The sequence below is a fragment of the Erinaceus europaeus genome, chromosome 14, assembly GCF_950295315.1.
Source record: "Erinaceus europaeus chromosome 14, mEriEur2.1, whole genome shotgun sequence".
NCBI classification, from domain to species: domain Eukaryota; kingdom Metazoa; phylum Chordata; class Mammalia; order Eulipotyphla; family Erinaceidae; genus Erinaceus; species Erinaceus europaeus.
Window position 1 is genome coordinate 42,035,445 of NC_080175.1, and position 22,957 is coordinate 42,058,401.

General features: G+C 45.0%; 1 protein-coding gene across 3 annotated transcripts in view; it reads left to right on the top strand.

Annotated features, from left to right (window-relative positions):
- Positions 1-22,957, top strand: part of MYO1G (myosin IG) — a 46,188-nt gene that overhangs the window by 10,203 nt on the left and 13,028 nt on the right. For all 3 annotated transcript variants that reach the window (XM_060171594.1, XM_060171595.1, XM_060171596.1), the window contains exons 5-16: positions 19-72; positions 860-955; positions 1,634-1,753; positions 2,539-2,763; positions 2,871-3,016; positions 5,675-5,789; positions 5,883-6,053; positions 6,182-6,252; positions 13,233-13,307; positions 13,457-13,589; positions 15,528-15,694; positions 15,991-16,198. In XM_060171594.1, the coding sequence (XP_060027577.1) occupies positions 19-72; positions 860-955; positions 1,634-1,753; positions 2,539-2,763; positions 2,871-3,016; positions 5,675-5,789; positions 5,883-6,053; positions 6,182-6,252; positions 13,233-13,307; positions 13,457-13,589; positions 15,528-15,694; positions 15,991-16,198 (1,581 nt within the window). The remainder of the gene's footprint in view (positions 1-18; positions 73-859; positions 956-1,633; positions 1,754-2,538; positions 2,764-2,870; positions 3,017-5,674; positions 5,790-5,882; positions 6,054-6,181; positions 6,253-13,232; positions 13,308-13,456; positions 13,590-15,527; positions 15,695-15,990; positions 16,199-22,957) is intronic.

Genomic DNA, 22,957 nt, shown 5'->3' on the forward strand with positions numbered 1-22,957 from the left:
CTGCTGCTCTCTCCATAGTCTCGGGTGCTCAAGCAGCACGTGGGTGAAAGGAACTTCCACGCCTTCTACCAGGTAGGTGGGTGACACAAACATGTGTGGGTTGCAGGCAGGCACGCCCTTCTGGTTGCCCCCACCATGTCCCCAGCCTGGTCCCCTCTGCCCCCAGTGTCACCTCTGCCTACCTACCCTCAGGTGTGTCTGCACAGTGACCCTCACACTAAGGTGGGGACCCTGTGGGTACTGGTGAAGGTCAACATCACTGGGAATGGACCTCAGTGGGCAGGAGAGATAACATAATAGTTATGCAAATAGACTCATGCCTGAGGCTCCAACATCCCAGATTCAATCTCCTGCACCACCATAAACAGAACTGAGCAGTGCTCTGATAAAAATAAATTAATTAAATAAAATACAGAAGCTGGACCTTCTTGGTCCTGGTGTCTCTACATTGTGTATAGCCCACTGAAATGGGTTCTTTCCAAGTCTTGGCAGTGTCTACACCATGTCTAACCCACTAGCAGGAAGCAGCCTGGACAGTGGTTATCTACACTGCATTATAGACATCAAGACTAGATCACTGTGCTTCTGGCAGTGTCCACATTGTGTCTAAGCCGTGGAAGTGGGTTCTGCCTAGACCCAAGCAGTAGCAGTGTCTACACTGTGTTTGACTACTGCAATGGGCTCTCAGTGGATGGGTTTTCTGATCACTGATGCATTTGTCCCCTGGCATCAGGCCCTGTTAGAGGTGCCCATGTATTGGACCAACCCTGACTGAGCCATGCTCCTACTTGTCATTCTGCATGTGTGGGAGTTGTCCTTGGAGCTCAGGGCCTAATCAAGGGGTGTCTCTATTCTCCAGATGCTGAGGGGCTCAGAAGAGGAGGAACTTCAAGAGCTGCACCTGCAGAGGAACCCTGCTCTGTATAATTTCACCCGCCAGGGGGCAGGGCTCAGCGTGAGTGGAGCCCGAGGCTCTATATTTTCTTTTTATAGAGACAGAAAGAAACTGAGAGGGAAGGGGGAGAGAGACAGGGAAAAAGACAGAAAGAGAGAGAGAGAAAGGTGCAGGCAGTGCTGCTTCTGCTTCAGCTCACATATTATAGTGCACATGGACCCAAGTTCAAGCCCCTTGTCTCCACCTGCAGGGGAAGAACTTCATGAGAGGTGAAGCAGGGATACAGGTGTCTGTCTCTTTCCCTCTTTATGCCCCCCTCCCCTCTAATTTTGTTTGCCTCTATCCAATAATAAATAAATAAATAATTTTTTAAAATTCTTAAGAGAGAGAGAGAAATACCTGCAGCAATGCTGCACCTCTCAGAAAGCCTTCCTCCTACAAGTGGGGATGAAGGGCTTGAACCTGGGTCCTTGAGCATGGTAATGTGTGCACTCTACCACCGCCTGGCCCCCTGAGCCCAGGGTTCTGTGTGTGGTCCCCAGGTGGCCATTGGTGATAAGCTGCACCCCAAGTAGTGTGCATGGCCCAGTGGGGTCTGCCAGAGGTTCTGATCTGCCCTCATGAGGAGGAGGAATGGGGTTCAGCATAGGGAAGAGGTCCAGTGGGTCAGCCTGCTCTCAGGGAAAAAGGAACCAAGGCTCAGTTTGGCAACAGAGTGCTGACCCCTTTCTCCTCCAGCCCCTGGACAGTGACGAGAAGAGCCACCACCAGGCAGTGACAGAAGCCATGCGGGTAATCGGGTTCAGTGTGGAGGAGGTGGGCTCAGTGCATCGGATCCTAGCAGCCATCCTACACCTGGTGAGCCTGCCTGCAGGTGGCAGCTGCCCCTGGAGGCAACCTGTCTTACAGCAAAGCCAGACAGCTCAGCTGACTGACCCCTCTCCTTGCTGGAGCTGAAATGAGCTGGCTCCCTGGAGGCTGGCAGTGAGCTCTGCCTGCTCCAAACACAGCATATCAGGCCTGGGGTGTGCTTGGCCCATGTCTAAGAGATGGGTCTGCCCCTTAGGCCATTTCAGAGCTGTGCTGTTTGGGGTGGTTACACACTGTCTCTGGTGTGTGTGTGTGTGTGTGTGTGTGTGTGTGTGTATTATGCTATTTCCCCTACCCTATTTTGTGGCATCATGGAAGATAGGTAGTTCACAGCTCTGGTTGCAGGAGGATAAGGTGGGGCCATTCAGGTGACATCTGAGCCTGGAAGTCTTGAAGATGGCTCTGACCTGTTTTATTTATTTATTTATTTATTCCCTTTTTGTTGCCCTTGTTGTTTAATTGTTGTAGTTATTATTGTTACTGATGGTGTCATTGTTGGATAGGACAGAGAGTAATGGAGAGAGGAGGGGAAGACAGAGAGGAGGAAAGATAAGACACCTGCAGACCTGCTTCACTGTTCATTAAGCTCCCCCCCCCGCAGGTGAGGAGTGGGGGCTTGAACCTGGGTCCACATGCATGGCAATGTGTGTGATTAACTGGATGTACCACCACTCAGCCCTCTCCTGCTTCTCTGACTGTGTCTGTGACAGTCACAGGGCCCCTCTGTCCCCTGGGATGTGGAGCCTGGACTCTTCCTGCTTTCCTCTCCCCAGGGAAACATAGAGTTTGTGGAGCTGGAGGAGGGTGGGCCAGAGCAGGGGCACCTGGCAGTGGCTGCAGAGGAGCTGGTGGACCATGTGGCTGAGCTGACTGCCACACCACGGGAGCTGCTGCTGCGCTGCTTACTGGCTCGCACTGTGGCCTCCGGAGGCAGGGACCTCATTGAGAAGGGGCACACTGTGGCAGAGGCCAGCTACGCCCGCGACGCCTGTGCCAAGGTATGTAGGGGCAGGTGAGGGGATGAGGGAAGCCCAGGAGGCCTGCTTGGAAGAAGCGAGGCCAGAAATGGCCAGCAACAGCCAGCAGCCAGCTGCCTGTCCCCTAGGCAGTGTACCAGCGTCTCTTTGAATGGGTGGTAGACCGTATCAATAAGGTCATGGAGACCCAGGACCGGGACCCACGGCGTGATGGCAAGGACACGGTCATCGGCGTCCTGGACATCTATGGCTTCGAGGTGTTTCCTATCAACAGGTGGGCAGGCAATTACACTCCTCTGTCCCCCACCACCGACATTCATTCATTCATTTTTTTTTAGTATTTTTTAAAGGATTTTATTTATTTATTAATGAGAAACATAGGAGAGAGAAAGGGCCATACATCACTCTGGTACATGTGCTGCTGGGGAGTGAACTCAGGACCACATGCTTGAGAGTCCTATGCTTTATCCACTGCACCACCTCCCGGACCACCATTCATTCATTTTTATTCATTCATTTTTAAAAATTTAAATATAAATTTGGAGGAGGGACAGAGGAAATAGCATAATAGTTATGCCAACACACTCTTATGCCTGAGGCTTCAAGTCCCCGGGTTCAATCCCCAACAAGTCAGGGCTCTGCTCTGTCTCTGTATCTTTTTTTTTTTTTTTTTTTTTTGGGCAGAGGTGGAGAGAACTTGAGATGGAAGGAAGAGGTAGAGAGGAAGTGAGGGGTTGAATGGTGGTGCACCTGGTTGAGCACATATGTTACAGTGTGAAAGGACCCAGGTTCAAGCCCCCTGGTCCGTACCTGTAAAGGAAAAACTTTAAAGATCTAAAAATAAATAAATAAATAGTTTAAAAAATTATTATTATTATTATTTTTTTCCTTCTCCAGGGTTATTGCTGGGCTCGGTGCCTGCACCATGAATCCACTGCTCCTGGAGGCCATTTTTTCCCCCTTTTGTTGCCCTTGTTGTAGCTTCGTTGTGGTTATTATTATTGCCCTTGTTGACGCAATTCGTTGTTGGATAGGACAGAGAGAAATGGAGAGAGGAGGGGAAGACAGAGAAGGGGAGAGAAAGATAGACACCTGCAGACCTGCTTCACCGCCTGTGAAGCGACTCCCCTGCGGGTGGGGAGCCGGGGCTCGAACCGGGATTCTTACGCCGGTCCCTGCGCTTTGCGCCACATGCGCTTAACCCACTGCGCCACCGCCCGACCCCCAAAAAATTATTTATTTATTCCCTTTTGTTGCCTTTGTTGTTGTATTGTTGTAGTTATTATTGTTGTTATTGATGTCATTGTTGGATAGGACAGAGAGTAATGGAGAGAGGAGGGGAAGACAGAAAGTGAGAGAGAAAGATAGACACCTGCAGACCTGCTTCACTGCTTGTGAAGCTACTCCCCTGCAGGTGGGGAGCCAGGGCCTGGAACCAGGATCCTTTCACTCGGCCTTGTGCTTCACGCCAGATGCGTTTAACCTGCTGCGCTACTGCCCGACTCCCTGTTTTTTTTTTTTCTTTTTTAAAAATATGTTATTTATTTTTAGGGGACTGGGTGGTGGCAAACCTGGTTGAACACTCATATTATAAAAATATGTTATTTGGGAGCCAGGTGGTGGCACAGCAGGTTAAGCACACGTGGCGCAAAGTGCAGGACTGGCATAAGGATCCCGGTTCGAGCCCCTGGCTCCCCACCTGCAGGGGAGTCGCTTCACAGGTAGTGAAGCAGGTCTGCAGGTGTCTATCTTTCTCTCCTCTCTATATCCCCTCCTCTCTCTATTTCTCTCTGTCCTAAGAACAACAACAATGATAAAAAAAACAAGGGCAACAAAAAGGAAAAAATAAAATTAATTAATTAAAAAATATATATGTTATTTATTTTGGTTAAAGATAAAAGAGAAATTGAGGGAGACGGGCGGTAGCGCAGCGGGTTAAGCGTACGAGGTGCAAAGCTCAAGGACCGGCATAAGGATTCTGGTTGGAGCCACCGACTCCCCACCTGCAGGGGAGTCGCTTCACAGGCAGTAAAGCAGGTCTACAGGTGTCTGTCTTTCTCTCCTCCTCTCTATATCCCCTCCTCTCTCTATTTCTCTCTGTCCTATCCAACAACAATGACATTAATAACAACAATGATAACTACAACAATAATAAAAACAAGGGAAGCAAAAAGGAAATAAATATTTTTTAAAAAGAGAAATTGAGAGGGGGAGAGAGAGACAGAGAGTGAGATACAGAGAGAGACAGAGAAACACCAACAGCACTGCTTCAATGCACAAAGCTTTCTCCTTGTAGGTGGGATGGGGGCTTGAACCCAGGTCCATACACATTGTAATGTGCCCTCAACCAGGCGCGCCACTGACAGGGCCCTGCTTTTATTTTATATCTATTTTTGTTATAGCCATTACTCCCTGCTCTGAGCTGACTTTTTCAGAGAAAGGAAAGAGAGGTGGGGGAGGGAGAGAGAGAGCGACCCTCTCCCCTGAGACTGAGCACTGAAGCTTTCCCCAAGGCCATGGCACTTCCACATGGTATATGGGGGCTTGAACCTGGGTTCCAGGTGTGACAAAGTGGACCCCTCCTAGACAACCTAGCTTGACAGCCCTAGGAAGCCCAAGGCAGGTGGCTTGGCTGGGGAAGGAAGCAGACTCTGGAGCTGGTTCTGGCAGGGCCCTGGCCTCAGGTTCCTGCACTTATTTATACCATCCAGCCACTCACCATCAGGAAGGTAGGGTCTCACCCACTCACTCCCCATCATCCTCAGAGAATGAGAGCGGGGGGGGGGGGGGAAGAGGGGTTCCCAGAGCAGGAGACACACACCTGACAGTGAGCTTCAGAGCCCTGGGTGAACTTTGGGGTGCTGATGGGGGGGCCCTGCCCCCTAGGAGGGGGCTGGTGGGTGGGCAGTGACAAGAAGGCCGCCGTGTACAGCTTCGAGCAGCTCTGCATCAACTACTGCAACGAGAAATTGCAGCAGCTCTTCATCCAGCTCATCCTGAAGCAGGAGCAGGAGGAGTATGAGCGAGAGGGCATCACCTGGCAGACCGTGAGTGCTGGGCAGGAGGTGAGGGTTAGGCGGGCATCCTGAGGAGGGTGGGTGGCAGGCAAGCCCAGCCCTATGCTCATCTGCTTGACGCAGGTGGAGTACTTCAGCAATGCCTCCATCGTGGAGCTGGTGGAGCGGCCGCACCGGGGCATCCTGGCCGTGCTGGACGAGGCCTGTAGCTCTGCGGGTACCATCACCGACCGAATCTTCCTGCAGAGCCTGGACACACACCACCGCCACCATCAGCACTATAGCAGTCGTCAGGTGCCTGCCCCACACCCCTCCCCAACAGCTCTGAGCCAGCTGGCAACTGGCAGGGCTCCTCCAAGAGGCCTCCTGCACATTCTCCTGGACCTCACCACCAGCCCCTCCACCCCATTCTTGTCCCCCAGCTCTGCCCCACAGACAAGACTATGGAATTTGGCCGGGACTTTCGCATCAAGCACTATGCTGGGGATGTCACGTGAGTGTCCGTCACATATACAGAGACAACACACACATACACACTTAGTGTATTTCTCCCTCTCTCTCATGTTTATAAATAGGGGACTGGGCTATAGCGCAGCGGGTTAAGTGCACAAGGCTTGAAGTGCAAGGACCAGGTAAGCATCCAGGTTTGAGCCCTGGCTCCCCACCTGCAGGGGGGGGGTCGCTTCACAAGCGGTGAAGCAGGTCTGCAGGTGACTATCTTTCTCTTCTCCTCTCTGTCTTCCCCTCCTCTCTTGATTTCTCTCTGTCCTATACAACAATAACGACGGCAATAACAACAACAATAAACAACAAGGGCAACAAAAAGATAAAACAATGTTTATAAATAAATCTATAAAATAGCCTCTAGGAGCAGTGGATTCATAGTGCAGGCACCCATCCCTGGAGGCAAATAAATAAATAAAATGAAATGAAATAAAAAGAAAGAAGAGGGAGTCAGGTAGTAGAGCAGCAGGTTAAGCGCATGTGGCATGAAGCACAAAGACGAGCATAAGGATCCCGGTTCAAGCCCCTGTCTCCCCACCTGCAGGAGAGTCGCTTCACAGGTGGTGAAGCAGGTCTGCAGGTGTCTATCTTTCTTTACCCCTCTCTGTCTTCCCCTTCTCTCCCCATTTCTCTCCGCCCTATACAACAACGATGACATCAATAGCAACAACAATGATAACTACAACAATAATAAAAAAGGGCGACAAAAGGGAAAATAAATTTTAAAAAATCAAAAAAGAAAGAAAGAATAAGGGAGTCGGTCAGTAGTGCAGTGGGTTAAGCACACGTGGTGCAAAGCGCAAGGACCTGTGTAAGGATCCTGGTTCGAGCCCCCGGCTCCCCACCTGCAGAGGAGTCGCTTCACAGGTGGGGAAGTAGGTCTGCAGGTGTCTGTCTTTCTCTCCCCCTCTCTGTCTTCCCCTCCTCTCTCCATTTCTCCCTGTCCTATCCAACAATGACAACAACAATAATAACTATAACAATAAAACAACAAGGGCAACAAAAGGGAATAAATAAATATTTAAAAAAAAACAAAACATTGGACTCAAGCATGAAGTCCCTAGTTCCTTCCCCAGCATCACAAATGCCACAGTGTTGCTCTGGCTTCTCTCTCCAGATCTCTAATTCATGAAATTAATAAAATTAACCTTTTAAAAAATTTCTTTATTGGGGAATTAATATTTTACATTCAACAGTAAATACAATAGTTTGTACATGTATAACATTCCCCAGTTTCCCATATAACAATACAACCCCCACTAGGTCCTCTGTCATCCTTCATGGACCTGTATTCTCCCCACCCACCCACCCCAGAGTCTTTTATTTTGGTGCGATATGCCAATTCCAGTTCAGGTTCTACTTGTGTTTTCTTTTCTGATCTTGTTTTTCAACTTCGGCCTGAGAGTGAGATCATCCCATATTCATCCTTCTGTTTCTGACTTATTTCACTCAACATGATTTTTTCAAGGTCCATCCAAGATCGGCTGAAAACGGTGAAGTCACCATTTATTTTTTACAGCTGAGTAGTATTCCATTGTGTATATAGACCACAACTTGCTCAGCCACTCATCTGTTGTTGGACACCTGGGTTGCTTCCAGGTTTTGGCTATTACAAATTGTGCTGCCAAGAACATATGTGTACACAGATCTTTTTGGATGGATGTGTTGGGTTCCTTAGGATATATCCCCAGGAGAGGAATTGCAGGGTCATAGGGTAGGTCCATTTCTAGCCTCTGAGAGTTCTCCAGACTGTTCTCCACAGGGACTGTACCAATTGACATTCCCACCAGCAGTGTAGGAGGGTTCCTTTGACCCCACACCCTCTCCAACATTTGCTGCTGTTACCTTTTCTGATGTATGACATTCTCATAGGAGTGAAGTGGTATCTCATTGTTGTCTTTATTTGCATTTCTCTGACAATCAGAGACTTGGAGCATTTTTTCATGTGTTTCTTGGCCTTTTGGATCTCTTCTGTGGTGAATATTCTGTCCAAGTCCTCCCCCCATTTTTGGATGGGGTTATTTGTTGTCTTGTTGTTGAGTCTGGCAAGCTCTTTATATATGTTGGTTATTAAACTCTTATCTGATGTATGGCATGTAAAGGTCTTCTCCCATTCTGTGAGGGGTCTCTTGGTTTGGGTAGTAGTTTCTTTTGATGTACAGAACCTTTTTAATTTGATGTAGTCCCATAGGTTTATACTTGCCTTAGTCTTCTTTGTAATTGGATTCGTTTCATTGAAAATGTCTTTGAAATGTATGTGGAAAAGAGTTCTGCCAATATTTTCCTCTAAGTATTTGATAGTTTGTGGTCTAACATCCAAGTCCTTGATCCACTTGGAATTTACTTTTGTATTTGGTGAAACACAGTGATTTAGTTTCATTCTTTTGCATGTTTCAACCCATTGTTTCCAACACCATTTCTTGAAGAGACTCTACCTTCCCCATGTAATAGTCTGGGCACCTTTGTCAAAGATTAGATGTCCATAGGTGTGGGGCCTCACTTCTGGGCTCTCAATTCTATTCCACTGGTCAGTGTGTCTATTCATGTTCCAGTACCAAGCAGTTTTGATGACAATGGCCCTATAATACAGTTTGAGATCTGGGAGTGTGATGCCTCCAGTTCTGTTCTTTTTTCTCAAGATTGTTTTGGCAATTCTAGGTCTTTTCTGGTTCCAGATAAACATTTGTAGCATTTGTTCTATTCTCCTAAAAAATGTGCTTGGGATCTTGATGGGAATACCATTAAATTTGTAGATGGCTCTGGGTAGTATATTCATTTTGATGATGTTAATTCTTCCAACCCATGAACATGGAATATCTTTCCACTTCTTTGTGTCTTTTTCAATTTCTTTGAGTAGTGACTCATAATTTTCAGTATACAAGTCTTTCACTTCTTTGGTTTACTCCTAGATATTTTATTGTGTTTTTTTTTTTTTTTTTGCTATAGTAAAAGGAATTGATTTCTGGATTTCAGTTTCTTCTAACTTAGTGTTTGCATAGAGGAATGCCACTGACTTTTGAATGTTAATTTTGTAGCCTGACACCTTACTGTATTGCCTGATGATTTCCAAAAGCTTCTTGCTGGATTCCTTAGGTTTTTTCATGTATACTATCATGTCATCTGCAAATAGGGAGAGTTTGACTTCTTCTCTTTCAATCTGTATCCCTTTAATTCCTTGCTCCTGCCTGATTGCTATGGCAAGAGCTTCCAACACTATGTTGAATAGTAATGGTGATAGTGGGCAGCCCTGTCTAGTACCTGATCTGAGGGGAAATGCTTCCAGTTTTTCACCATTGAGTATGATGTTAGCTGTAGGTTTGCTATATATAGACTCCACTATCTTCAGGAATTTTTCATCTATTCCCATTTTGTGTAGTGTTTTGATCATAAAGGGATGTTGGATTTTGTCAAAGGCTTTCTCTGCATCTATTGATATGACCATGTGGTTTTTGGTCTTGCTTTTGTTGATGTGGTGGATCACATTGATTGATTTACGTATATTAAGCCAACCTTGTATGCCTGGGATAAACCCCACGTGGTCATGATGAACAATCTTTTTGATATACTGCTGTATCCGGTTGGCTAGAATTTTGTTCAATATTTTCGCATCTATGTTCATCAGAGATACTGGTCTGTAGTTTTCTTTTTTGGTTGTGTCCCTGTCTGCTTTTGGTATCAGGGTGATGTTGGCTTCATAGAAGCTGGCAGGGAGTATTCCAGTGTCTTCAATCTTCTGCAAGACTTTTAAAAGTAGAGGTATTAGTTCTTCTTTGAAGGTTTTGTAGAATTCATTTGTAAAACCATCTGGTCCAGGACTTTTATTTTTGGGGAGATTTTTGATAACTGTTTCAATTTCATTAGCTGTGATGGGCCTGTTCATGTTATCCACTTCCTCTTTACTTAGTTTTGGAAGTTGGTAGGTATCTAGGAAATCATCCATTTCTTCCAGGTTCTCTAGCTTGGTGGCATATAGTTGTTCATAGAAGCCTCGCATTATATGTTGAATTTCTGCGGTGTCTGTTGTGATAAGTCCTTTTTCATTTAGTATCCAATTTATTTGGGTCTTCTCCATTTTTGTTTTGTGAGTCTGGCTAAAGGTTTGTTGATTTTGTTCATTCTTTCAAAGAACCAACATTCACTTTCGTTGATCTTTTGTATGGTTTTCTTATTCTCAATGTTATTTATTTCTGCCCTATCTTTAGTGATTTCTGTCCTTCTGGTTGCTTTAGGGTTCCTTTGTTCTTCTTTTTCTAGGTCTTTAAGATGTGCAATCAGGCTGTTTATTTGTGCTTTTTCTTGTTTCCTAATGTGTGCTTATATAGCTATGAACTTCCCTCTTAGGACTGCCTTAGCTGTGTCCCAAATATTTTGATAGCTAGTATCTTCATTTTCATTGAATTCTCAAAACATTTTGATTTCTTCCTTGATTTCCTCCATGATTGTGTTACTGTTAATATATTGCTGTAGCTCTTTCAGTAGAAGTTTGATGTATTTAGATGGCTTTTCATTGGGTGCATAGATGTTAATAATTGTTTAGTCCTCTTGATTGACTGATCCTCTGAGCATTAAGTCGTATCCATTCCTATCTTTTTTAATCTTATCTATTTTAAAGTCTATCATGTCAGATATGAGAATAGCTGTTCCTGCCCTTTTTTGTGGGCCACTGGCTTGTATGATAGTTTTCCATCCTTTCACTTTAAGTCTGTGCTTATCTTGTTGAGTTAGGTGGTTTTCCTGTAGACAGCATATTGTTGGGTTGTATTTTCTGATCCATCTTCCTACTGTGTGTCTTTTAATAGGTGAATTCAGGCCATTGACATTTATTGATATCAAAGACTGAAGATATTTTAACACCATTCTTGTAGAGTTTTAGAGTGTTCTGATACATGTCCTATTTATGGTGGCCTGATTGTTTATAGGAGACCTTTCAGAACTTCTTTCAGGGCAGGCTTGGTGATAGTTGCTTCCTTCAACTGTTGCTTGTCTGAGAAGGTTTTGATGCCTCCATCTAGTCTGAATGACAGTCTAGCAGGATATAGTATTCTTGGTTGAAAGCCTTTCTCATTGAGCACTCGATAGATATCTTGCCATTCTCTTCTGGCCTGTAGTGTTTGTATGGAGAAGTCAGCTGCTAATCTTATGGGTTTTCCTTTGTAGGTGACTCTTTGTTTTTCTCTTGTAGCCTTCAGGATCCTTTCTTTATCTTTATTCCTTTCCATTCTAAGTATGACTTGTCTTGGTGTCTTTAGGTCTGGGTTAATTCTGTTTGGGACCCTCTGGGCTTCTTGAATCTTTATGTCTTTGGTGTTGTCTAGACTAGAGAAGTTTTCAGCTATTATGGCCTGGAAAATGCTTTCTTCCTCTCCTTCTCTTTCTTCCTCTGGTATGCCAATAATGTGTATATTGTTTCTTTTGAAGTCATCCCATATGACTCTGTTGTTTTCAGCATCTCTTAATCTCTTTTTGAGATCTCTTACTTCTTTTTTAGTTGTCTCTAATTCGTCCTTGATCTTGCTAATTCTGTCTTTAGCCTCATTGATTCTATTCTCTCTGCCCTCTACTGTTTTTTGGAGTTCATCTATTTTGTTTCCCTGTTCTGATACTGTTTTAGCTTGTTCAACTAGTTGCGTTCTTAGCTCAGTGATTTCAGCTTTCAGCTCTCTAATAACCCTGAGATAGTTAGTATTTTTTTTTCATAGTCTCATTTGTTGTTCCTGTATTTCTGATTACAATTTTTCAAATTCTTTACTCACTCCTGTGATTATTTCCTTAGCTAGTGTTTGGATGTTGAACTCGTTATTTTGTGCTTCACCCTCTGGGGAACTTTTAGCTGGACTCTTGTCCTGGTTCGATTCTCCAATATTTCTTCTTGTTGTTTTAACCATTTTATATATTATGTTATGAGTTCCCTCTCTCAGTACTTTCCAAATTACTGATCACTATTGCCTGGATTGACTTGTGTCTAAGTAAGTTAATTAAAGGGTTCACAATGGTGGAAGTCAACGACTGCCACCTCTCCAGATTCAAAGGAGGTCTCGAAACTTTACATCAGGCTCAACCTGACACTGTTGACTGGCTACGGAAGAAGGGCAAACGCTAGAAGAAGAAGTGGTGGAAGTTAACAGTTGTTTCAATAGTATTTTAATCCCTGAGTTGGAGCTCAGTGGTTTAAAAGCCTCTTTTTTTTTTTTCTTCCCTGTAGGCTATGGGAGCCTCAGGGCTTTGAAACTATCAATACGCTTCTTAGCTTAATCACTGACTCCTGACCAAGAGATAAAGCAGGGTGTGGCAGAGATAATCCAGTGGTTATGCAAAGAGACTTTCACAGCCCCACAGCTATGCCACCGAGGTATAGGTCTTCTACTGAGTTTCCTGGTTAGATCTCTTTCTCCCTGTCCCTGCTCCAGATTCTGAGGGCAGTAGCCGTGGAGTCTCAGAGCTGCACTTAGTGAGTCTCTGGGGAGTCCTCTCCTCCCTTCAGCTGTCCCCTTGTTGGTGGAGCAGACTGCAGGTGGTGTCTCAACTGATAAACTGTTGGACTGTTAGCAGTCACTTAATCTCTCCCTACGCTCCTCTCTGTCACCAGCCACACATGTTTATACTCACCAGTGATTTAGTGGGTTCCTGTGGTCATTCTAGTCCTGTCTTGTTTCGGTCCCTTTGGTATTCCCAACTCGCGGCTGTACCTGGAGGACTGAGGCAGGACTCAACCTCCAACACTCAATAAACCTTTTTTAAAAATGCCCCTACTTGCAGCAGGGAAGCTTCACAAGTGGTGAAGCCAGTGCAACAGGTGTCTCTCTTTCTCTCCCCTGCTCTAGCTCCCTCTTCCTTCTTGATTTTTTTCTGTCTCTACCCAAAATGTATATTCATATATATTTATATAAGACTGATCTATGAGCACAGACAGAGTGGAGGAGGCAAAGGGCTGCTGGGGTGGTCTGAGGTCGCCCTCACCTGCCTCCCCAGGTACTCTGTGGAGGGCTTCATTGACAAGAACCGAGACTCTCTGTTCCAGGACTTCAAGCGGCTGTGGTACAACAGGTGAGGGACTCTGGACAAGTGTGTGGGCTGTAAGGTTGAGGGCTGGGGGGAATCACATAGCCCTGGCTATAGGAGTCTTCTGATGCTTGAGGGTGAAGGGGGACGGGCTACTCACAAGAGAGCAGCAGGTGTGTGGCTTGTGTGCACAGCAAGGACCCTACCCTGCGGGCCATGTGGCCAGATGGACAGCAGGACATCACCGAGGTGACCAAGCGCCCCCTGACTGCTGGCACAATCTTCAAGAACTCTATGGTGGCCCTGGTGGACAACCTAGCCTCCAAGGTAACCACAGCCTGCTGCTCTCTTCCTTCCCACTCCTTCTGTGCTCTGTTGTGGAACTGGCACTCCAGGTCACTGCCCCTCACAGTGGGGGGGGGGGCTCTGTTTCCTTGTCTGCTGCCAGCCACACTCCCCTTTCAGGGGGAAGAAAGGGGCCATCCCCCTCTCCTCAGGTTAGCTGGTCCTGAGGCCTGGATGAGGCTTACTTAGCAAATACCAGATTTAACTCTGGTGTCTCCTGGGTGAGCAGAGGATCAGAGGCCAGGTAGGCATGACCCCGGTCTCTACTGGCCAAACTGGGATTAGGGGGACAGGAGGCCAGTGCTGGATTACCTGGGGAGCCTGGAGCCCAGATGTGAGTGGGATTCCAGTCCTGTTCTCTCTGCCACTGGGCACTGCCTCCTGCCTGTGCTTGGCCTCTTAGCATTCCATTCTTGCCTCTGTTATCTTTTTTTTTCTCTTTAAAAACAACTTTTTAGGGAGTATGGCGGTAGCGCAGCAGGTTAAGCACAGGTGGCTCAAAGCACAAGGACTGACATAAGGATCCCGGTTTGAGCCCCCGACTCCCCACCTGCAGGGGGGTCGCTTCACAGGCAGTGAAGCAGGTCTGCAGGTGTCCCTCTTTCTCCCTCTCTGTCTTCCCCTCCTCTCTCCATTTCTCTCTATCCTATCCAACAGTGATGACGACAATAATAACTACAACAAGGGCAACAAAAAGGGAATAAATACATTAATAAATATTAAAAAAACAATTTAACAAAAAAAACCTTTTGGATTTATTTATTTTTTTAACCATAGCACTGCCCAACTGATTTATAGTGGTGCTGGGAACTGAATCTGGAGACTTTGGTGCTTCAGGCAAAGAAAAGTCTTTTTTTGTTTAAGATTTTTTAAAAATTCATATTTATTTACTTGATTTTATTTCTTTATTTTTTATATTTATTTTTCCCTTTTGTTGCCGTTGTTGTTTTTTCACTGTTGTTGATGTTGTTGTTGTTGGATAGGACAGAGAAAAATGGAGAGAGGTCTCCTCTCCTCTCCTCTAAAAAAAAAAAAAAAAAAAAATGGAGAGAGGAGGGGAAGACATGGGGAGAGAAAGACAGACACCTGCAGCCCTGCTTCACTGCCTGTGAAGTGACTCTCCTGCAGGTGGGGATCCAGGGACCCACACTGGGATCCTTATGCTAGTCCTTGCTTTGCGCCACGTGCGCTTAACCCGCTGTGCTACCGTCTGACTCCCAATTTTATTTATTTTTTTCCCTTTTTTTGCCTCCAGGATTATCACTAAGGTTTGGTGCCAGCACTACAAATCTACTGCTCCCGACAGCCATTCTTTCCTCTTTTTTTAAATTTTCTTTTTGTTTTTCCTATTTGTTTCCCTTGTTTTATTATTGTTGTAGCTATTATTGTTGTTATTGATGTCATTGTCATTGGATAGGACAGAGAGAAATGGAGAAGAGGAAAGAGAAAGAAAGAAGAGAGAAAGAGAAAAGGGGAAGGCAGAGAGGGAGAGAGAAAGATAGATACCTGCAGACCCACTTCACCTCTTGTGAAGCGACTCCCCTGCAGGTGGGGAGCTGGGGGCTGGAACCAGAATCCTCATGCCAGTCCTTGCGCTTCATGCCATGTGCATGTACCAGCTGCACTACCACCTGACCCCCTATTTATTTATTTTTTTATGAGAAAGATAGTCAGAGACCAAAGCACTGATCAGCTCTGCCTTGTGGTGGTGCTGACCAGGAACTGAACTTGGGCCCTTCAGGGTCTCAGGTATACAAATCCTGTGCTCTACTGTCTTGAGCCACCTCACTGCCTGGGGAGCATCTTTCCCTTGTGGGCCTGAGTGGGAGGGGCAAGTAGTGGCCACCTGAGCTTGGCTGCCAACCTGTGCCCTGTGCCCTGTACTTGCCCCTTCCTGACCATGTGTCCCCTTTCTGGCAGGAGCCTTTCTATGTCCGCTGCATCAAGCCCAATGAGGACAAGATGGCTGGCAAGCTGAACGAAAGCCACTGCCGCCACCAGGTCTCCTACCTGGGGCTGCTGGAGAACGTGCGGGTCCGCAGGGCTGGCTTCGCATCCCGCCAGCCTTACCCTCGCTTCCTGCTCAGGTGGGAGCCCCAGGGCCCAAGAGCCTGGGACTGTCCCCTGGTGGAGTACTGAGAGTGGGCGGGAGGTCCTGGAAGCAGCCTGTCAGATGTCCACGCACAGGAGGTGGTAAAAGACCCTTGAGTGATAGTCAGGGCAAGGTGGCAAGGGGGTCTTGGGGTTGGATGTGGGCAGAGAGGTACGGTGGCATTGGTTCAAATGGGGGAAGAGAGCCCGGAGTGGTCCCTACATGTGAGTGTGGGGGAGCAATGTAGCCCCCCCCCCCGGGAGCCTCACACCCCCTGTCTGTCTACAACAGGTACAAGATGACGTGTGAATACACATGGCCCAACCACCTGCTGGGGTCAGATCGGGCAGCAGTGAGCGCACTTCTGGAGCAGCACGGGCTGCAGGAGGACGTGGCCTTCGGGCACAGCAAGCTCTTCATTCGCTCCCCACGCACCCTGGTTGCACTGGAGCAGAGCAGGGCACGCCTCATCCCTATAATCGTGCTGCTGCTGCAGAAGGTGGGCAGGACCCAGATACATGGGCTTGGGTGCTGACATGTAAAAAGGGACTTCCTGAGGGGCAGAGCAACCATGGTAGGCACCTTCAGTATCAGGCCCAGGTGAATCCAGGTGTTCAAATCAGGCTTGGTGGGGCAGGAAGGGAGGCTGGCACAATAGCACACCTGGATAGTGCACCGCTTTGCTATGTGATCCACCTGGGTCCAGATTCAAGCCCAGCCTGGACTGCATTGAAGGATTTAGTGCTGTGGTGTCTCTCTCTCTTCTCTCTCTCTGCTTGAAAAAGTCAGCCCAGAGTGGTGAAACCCCAGAGACAACTAAGGAAAAATAAATTTTGGGAGAAACTGACTTTCTTATTTTCCTCTTCTATTTATTCTGAAAGATCTTATTTCATATATATGTAAATTATATACAAATATTTTATGCATATATATAAATAATATATATAATGTGAAAGATTTTATTTCATATACATATATACTTTTTTTCTTATGACAGGGAGAGAGAGATAAGAGAGAAAAGGAGGGGGCCGAGCAGTAGCACAACAGGTTAAGCACACATGGTGCAAAGCGCACGGACCAGTGTAAGGAGCCAGTTCGAGCTTCCGGCTCCCCATCAGCAGGGGGGTCACTTCAAAGGCAGTGAAGCAGGTCTGCAGGTGTCTATCTTTCTCTCCCCCTCTGTGTCTTCCCCTCCTCTCTCGATTTCTCTGTCCTATCCAGCAACAGTGACAGCAATAACAATTATAATAACAACGATAAACAATGAGAGCAACAAAAGGGAAAGAATAGAAAAAAAGAGAGAGAGAGGATCCAAGCAATGGTGTACATGGCAAAGCACACACATTATCATGTGTAAGGCCCCCGGATTCAAGCCCCTGGTCCCGACTCCAGGTAGGGGAAGCTTCATGAACAGTGGAGCAGTAATGCAGGTATCTTTCTCCCTCTTTTTAAAAAATATTTTTATTTATTTACTTATTCCCTTTTGTTGCCCTCGTTGTTTTATTGTTGTTAGTGATGTCCTTGTTGTTGGATAGGACAGAGAGAAATGGAGAGAGGAGGGGAAGACAGAGAGGGGGAGAGAAAGATAGACACCTGCAGACCTGCTTCACCGCTTGTTAAGCGACTCCCCTGCAGGTGGGGAGCCAGGGGCTCGAACCAGGATCCTTACGCCGGTCCTTGCGCTTTGCACCACATGCGCTTAACCCACTGTACCACCGCCCGACCCCCTAGAGCATTTTTTAAGACTTTATTCATATATTAATAAGAAAGATAGAAGAGAGGCATGGGGGACAGGCAGTAGTGCAGTGGATTAAGCGCACATGGCACAAAGCGCAAGGACTGGCATAAGGATCCTGGTTCGAGCCCCTGGCTCCCCACCTGCATGGAAGTTGCTTCACAGGTGGTGAAGCAGGTCTGCAGGTGTCTTTCTCTCCCCCTCTCTGTCTTCCCCTCCTCTCTCAATTTCTTTATGTCCTATCCAACAATAACAACAGCAATAATAATAACCACAACAAGGATAAAACAACAGGGGCAACAAAAAGAAAAAAAAAAGCCTCCAGGAGCAGTGGATTCGTGGTGAAGGCATGGAGCCCCAGCAATAACCCGGGAGGCAAAAAAAAAAAAAAAAGGAGAAGGAGGAAGAGAAGAAAGAAGGAGAAGGAGGAGAAGGAAGGAGAAGGAGAAGGAGAAGGAGAAGGAGAAGGAGAAGGAGAAGGAGAAGGAGAAGGAGAAGGAGAAGAAGAAGAAGAAGAAGAAGAAGAAGAGAAGGGCCGGGTGGTGTCGCAACTGGTTAAGCACACACATTACAATTCGAAAAGACCCAGGTTCAAGCCCCCAGTTCCGACCTGCAGGGGAAAAGTTTTGCAAGTGGTAAAGCAGTGCTCAAGGTGTCTCTCTGTCTCTCCCTCTCTATCACCCCCTTCACTCTTGATTTCTTTTTTTTTCAATATTCTTTTTTTTAAATTTATTTCTTTGTTGGGGAATTAATGTTTTACATTCAACAGTAAATACAATAGTTTGTACATGCATAACATTTCCCAGATTCCCATTTAACAGTACAACCCCCACTATGTCATTTATCATCCTTCTTGGACCTGTATTCTCCCCACCCACCCACCCACCCCAGAGTCTTTTACTTTGGTGCAATATGCCAATTCCATTTCAGGTTCTACTTGTGTTTTCTTTTCTGATCTTGTTTTTCAACTAATGCCTGAGAGTGAGATCATCCCATATTCATCCTTCTGTTTCTGACTTATTTCACTCAACATGATTTTTTCAAGGTCCATCCAAGATCGGCTGAAAACGGTGAAGTCACCATTTTTTACAGCTGAGTAGTATTCCATTGTGTATATAGACCACAACTTGCTCAGCCACTCATCTGTTGTTGGACACCTGGGTTGCTTCCAGGTTTTGGCTATTACAAATTGTGCTGCCAAGAACATATGTGTACACAGATCTTTTTGGATGGATGTGTTGGGTTCCTTAGGATATATCCCCAGGAGAGGAATTGCAGGGTCATAGGGTAGGTCCATTTCTAGCCTCTGAGAGTTCTCCAGACTGTTCTCCACAGGGACTGTACCAATTGACATTCCCACCAGCAGTGTAGGAGGGTTCCTTTGACCCTACACCCTCTCCAGCATTTGCTGCTGTTACCTTTTCTGATGTATGACATTCTCACAGGAGTGAAGTGATATCTCATTGTTGTCTTTATTTGCATTTCTCTGACAATCAGAGATTTGGAGCATTTTTTCATGTGTTTCTCAGCCTTTTGGATCACTTCTGTGGTAAATATTCTAAGTCCTCCCCCCATTTTTGGATGGGGTTATTTGTTGTCTTGTTGTTGAGTCTGGCAAGCTCTTTATATATGTTGGTTATTAAACTCTTATCTGATGTATGACATGTAAAGATCTTCTCCCATTCTGTGAGGAGTCTCTTGGTTTGGGTAGTGGTTTCTTTTGCTGTACAGACAGAAGCTTTTTAATTTGATGTAGTCCCATAGGTTTATATTTGCCTTAGTCTTCTTTGTAATTGGATTTGTTTCATTGAAAATGTCTTTAAAATTTATGTGGAAAAGAGTTCTGCCAATATTTTCCTCTAAGTATTTGATAGTTTCTGGTATAACATCCAAGTCCTTGATCTACTTGGAATTTACTTTTGTATTTGGTGAAATACAGTGATTCAGTTTCATTCTTCTGCATGTTTCAACCCATTGTTTCCAACACCATTTCTTGAAGAGATTCTGCTTTCCCCATGTAATAGTCTGGGCACCTTTGTCAAAGATTAGATGTCCATAGGTGTGGGGCCTCATTTCTGGGCTCTCAATTCAGTGTGTCTATTCATGTTCCAGTACCAAGCAGTTTTGATGACAATGGCCCTATAATACAGTTTGAGATCTGGGAGTGTGATGCCTCCAGTTCTGTTCTTTTTTCTCAAGATTGTTTTGGCAATTCTAGGTCTTTTCTGGTTCCAGATAAACATTTGTAGCATTTTTTCTATTCTCCTAAAAAATGTGCTTGGGATCTTGATGGGAATACCATTAAATTTGTAGATGGCTCTGGGTAGTATATTCATTTTGATGATGTTAATTCTTCCAACCCATGAACATGGAATATCTTTCCACTTCTTTGTGTCTTTTTCAATTTCTTTGAGTAGTGACTCATAATTTTCAGTATACAAGTCTTTCACTTCTTTGGTTAGGTTTACTCCTAGATATTTTATTGTTTTTGTTTTTGTTTTTTTTGCTATAGTAAAAGGAATTGATTTCTGGATTTCAGTTTCTTCTAACTTAGTGTTTGCATAGAGGAATGCCACTGACTTTTGAATGTTAATTTTGTAGCCTGACACCTTACTGTATTGCCCGATGATTTCCAAAAGCTTCTTGCTGGATTCCTTAGGTTTTTCCATATATACTATCATGTCATCTGCAAATAGGGAGAGTTTGACTTCTTCTCTTCCAATCTGTATCCCTTTAATTCCTTGCTCCTGCCTGATTGCTATGGCAAGAACTTCCAACACTATGTTGAATAGTAATGGTGATAGTGGGCAGTCCTGTCCAGTACCTGATCTGAGGGGAAATGCTTCCAGTTTTTCACCATTGAGTATGATGTTGGCTGTAGGTTTGCTATATATAGACTCCACTATCTTCAGGAATTTTCCATCTATTCCCATTTTGTGTAGTGTTTTGATCATAAAGAGATGTTGTATTTTGTCAAAAGCTTTCTTTGCATCTATTGATATGACCATGTGGTTTTTGGTCTTGCTTTTGGAGATGTGGTGGATCACATTGATTGATTTACGTATATTAAACCAACCTTGTATGCCTGGGATAAACCCCACGTGGTCATGATGAACAATCTTTTTGATATACTGCTGTATCCGGTTGGCTAGAATTTTGTTCAATATTTTTGCATCTATGTTCATCAGAGATATTGGTCTGTAGTTTTCTTTTTTGGTTGTGTCCCTGTCTGCTTTTGGTATCAGGGTGATGTTGGCTTCATAGAAGCTGGCAGGGAGTATTCCAGTGTCTTCAATCTTCTGGAAGACTTTTAAAAGTAGAGATATTAGTTCTTCTTTGAAGGTTTTGTAGAATTCATTTGTAAAACCATCTGGTCCAGAGCCCCCGGCTCCCCACCTGCAGGCAGGTCCCTTCACAGGCGGTGAAGCAGGTCTGCAGGTGTCTGTCTTTCTCTCCCCCTCTCTGTCTTCCCCTCCTCTCTCCATTTCTCTCTGTCCTGTCCAACAACAATGACATCAATAATAACTACAACAATAAAACAACAAGGTTAACAAAAGGGAATAAAAAAAAACCACCTGGTCCAGGACTCTTATTTTTGGGGAGATTTTTGATAACTTTCAATTTCATTAGCTGTGATGGGCCTGTTCATGTTATCCACTTCCTCTTTACTTAGTTTTGGAAGTTGGTAGGTATCTAGGAAATCATCCATTTCTTCCAGGTTCTCTAGCTTGGTGGCATATAGTTGTTCATAGAAGCCTCGCATTATATGTTGAATTTCTGCAGTGTCTGTTGTGATATCTCCTCTTTCATTTACTATCCGATTTATTTGGGTCTTCTCCCTTTTTTGTTTTGTGAGTCTGGCTAAAGGTTTGTCGATTTTGTTTACTCTTTCGAAGAACCAACATTTACTTTCGTTGATCTTTTGTATGGTTTTCCTATTCTCAATGTTATTTATTTCTGCCCTATCTTTAGTGATTTCTGACCTTCTCGTTGCTTTAGGATTCCTTTGTTGTTCTTCTTCTAGGTCTTTAAGATGTGCAATCAGGCTGTTTATTTGTGCTTTTTCTTGTTTCCTAATGTGTGCTTGTATAGCTATGAACTTCCCTCTTAGGACTGCTTTAGCTGTGTCCCAAATATTTTGATAGCTTGTGTCTTCATTTTCATTGAACTCTCGAAACATTTTGATTTCTTCCTTGATTTCCTCTTTGACCCAGAAGTTGTTAAGAAGTGTACTGTTGAGCTTCCACATTTTGGCACTGTTACTAATCTTTTGTTGATTGTTAAGTGTTAGTTTAATTCCACTGTGGTCTGAGAAGATGCTTGGGATGATTTCAATGCTCTTGAATTGGCTGATGCTGTCTTTGTGGCCTAACATATGGTCTATCCTTGAGAATGACCCATGTGGATTTGAGCAAAATGTGTATTCCAGTTTCTTGGGATGAATGACTCTGAAAATGTCCAGTTTTTCTAGTTTATTTATCTCTTCATTTAGCTTCCTTATGTCTTTATTGATTTTCTGCCTGGATGTTCTGTCAAGTTGAGAGAGTGGGGTGTTGAAGTCCCCTACTATGATTGTGTTACTGTTAATATATTGCTGTAGCTCTTTCAGCAGAAGTTTGATGTATATAGATGGCTGCTCCAGATTCGGTGATTTACTGGGTTCCTGTGGTCATTCTAGTCCTGTCTTGTTTCGGTCCCAGGTGGAGAGGAGAGGAGAGGAGAGGAGAGGAGAGGAGAGGAGAGGAGAGGAGAGGAGAGGAGAGGAGAGGAGAGGAGAAGAGAGAAAGCGATCTGCTGCTCATAGCTCCACCTCCAGAAGTCGAATCCCCCTCTTGATTTCTGGCTGTTTCTATCCAATAAATAAAAGATAATAAAAAATTAAGAAAAAGAAAGGAGAGAAAGAGAAAGAACAAGACATCACTCTGGTACTTGAACTGCTGGGGAGTGGACTCATACTTGAGAGTCCACTGCTTTATCCACTTGCCATCTCCTAGACCATGGGGTATTTTTTGTTTGTTTGTTTATTAGATAGGACAGAGAGAAATTGAGAGGGAGATAGACAGAGTTCTGCTTCACTGCTTGTGAAGCATCCCAGTGCAGGTGGGGATCAGGGGCTTTAACCCTGGTCCTAGAGTGTGATAATTTGTGCACTAAACCAGTGCATCACCATCTGGCCTAAGAAGGTCATTTTTAAAAGATTTATTTATTTAGTTAGTTATGAGAAAGAGAGAGAGGGAGGAATCAGTTGGTAGCGCATCGGGTTAAGCGCATGTGGCACAAGGACCCAAATAACGATCCCTATTCAAGCCCTAGGGTCCCCACCTGCAGGGGAGTTGCTTTACAGGCGGTGAAGCAGGTCTGCAGGTGTCTATTTTTCTCTCTCCCTCTCTGTCTTCCCCGTCTCTCTCCATTTCTCTCTGTCCTATCCAACAACAATGACATCAATAACAACAACAATAATAATTACAACAATAAAAGCAAGGGCAACAAAAAGGGAATAAATAAACAAATATATTTTTTTTA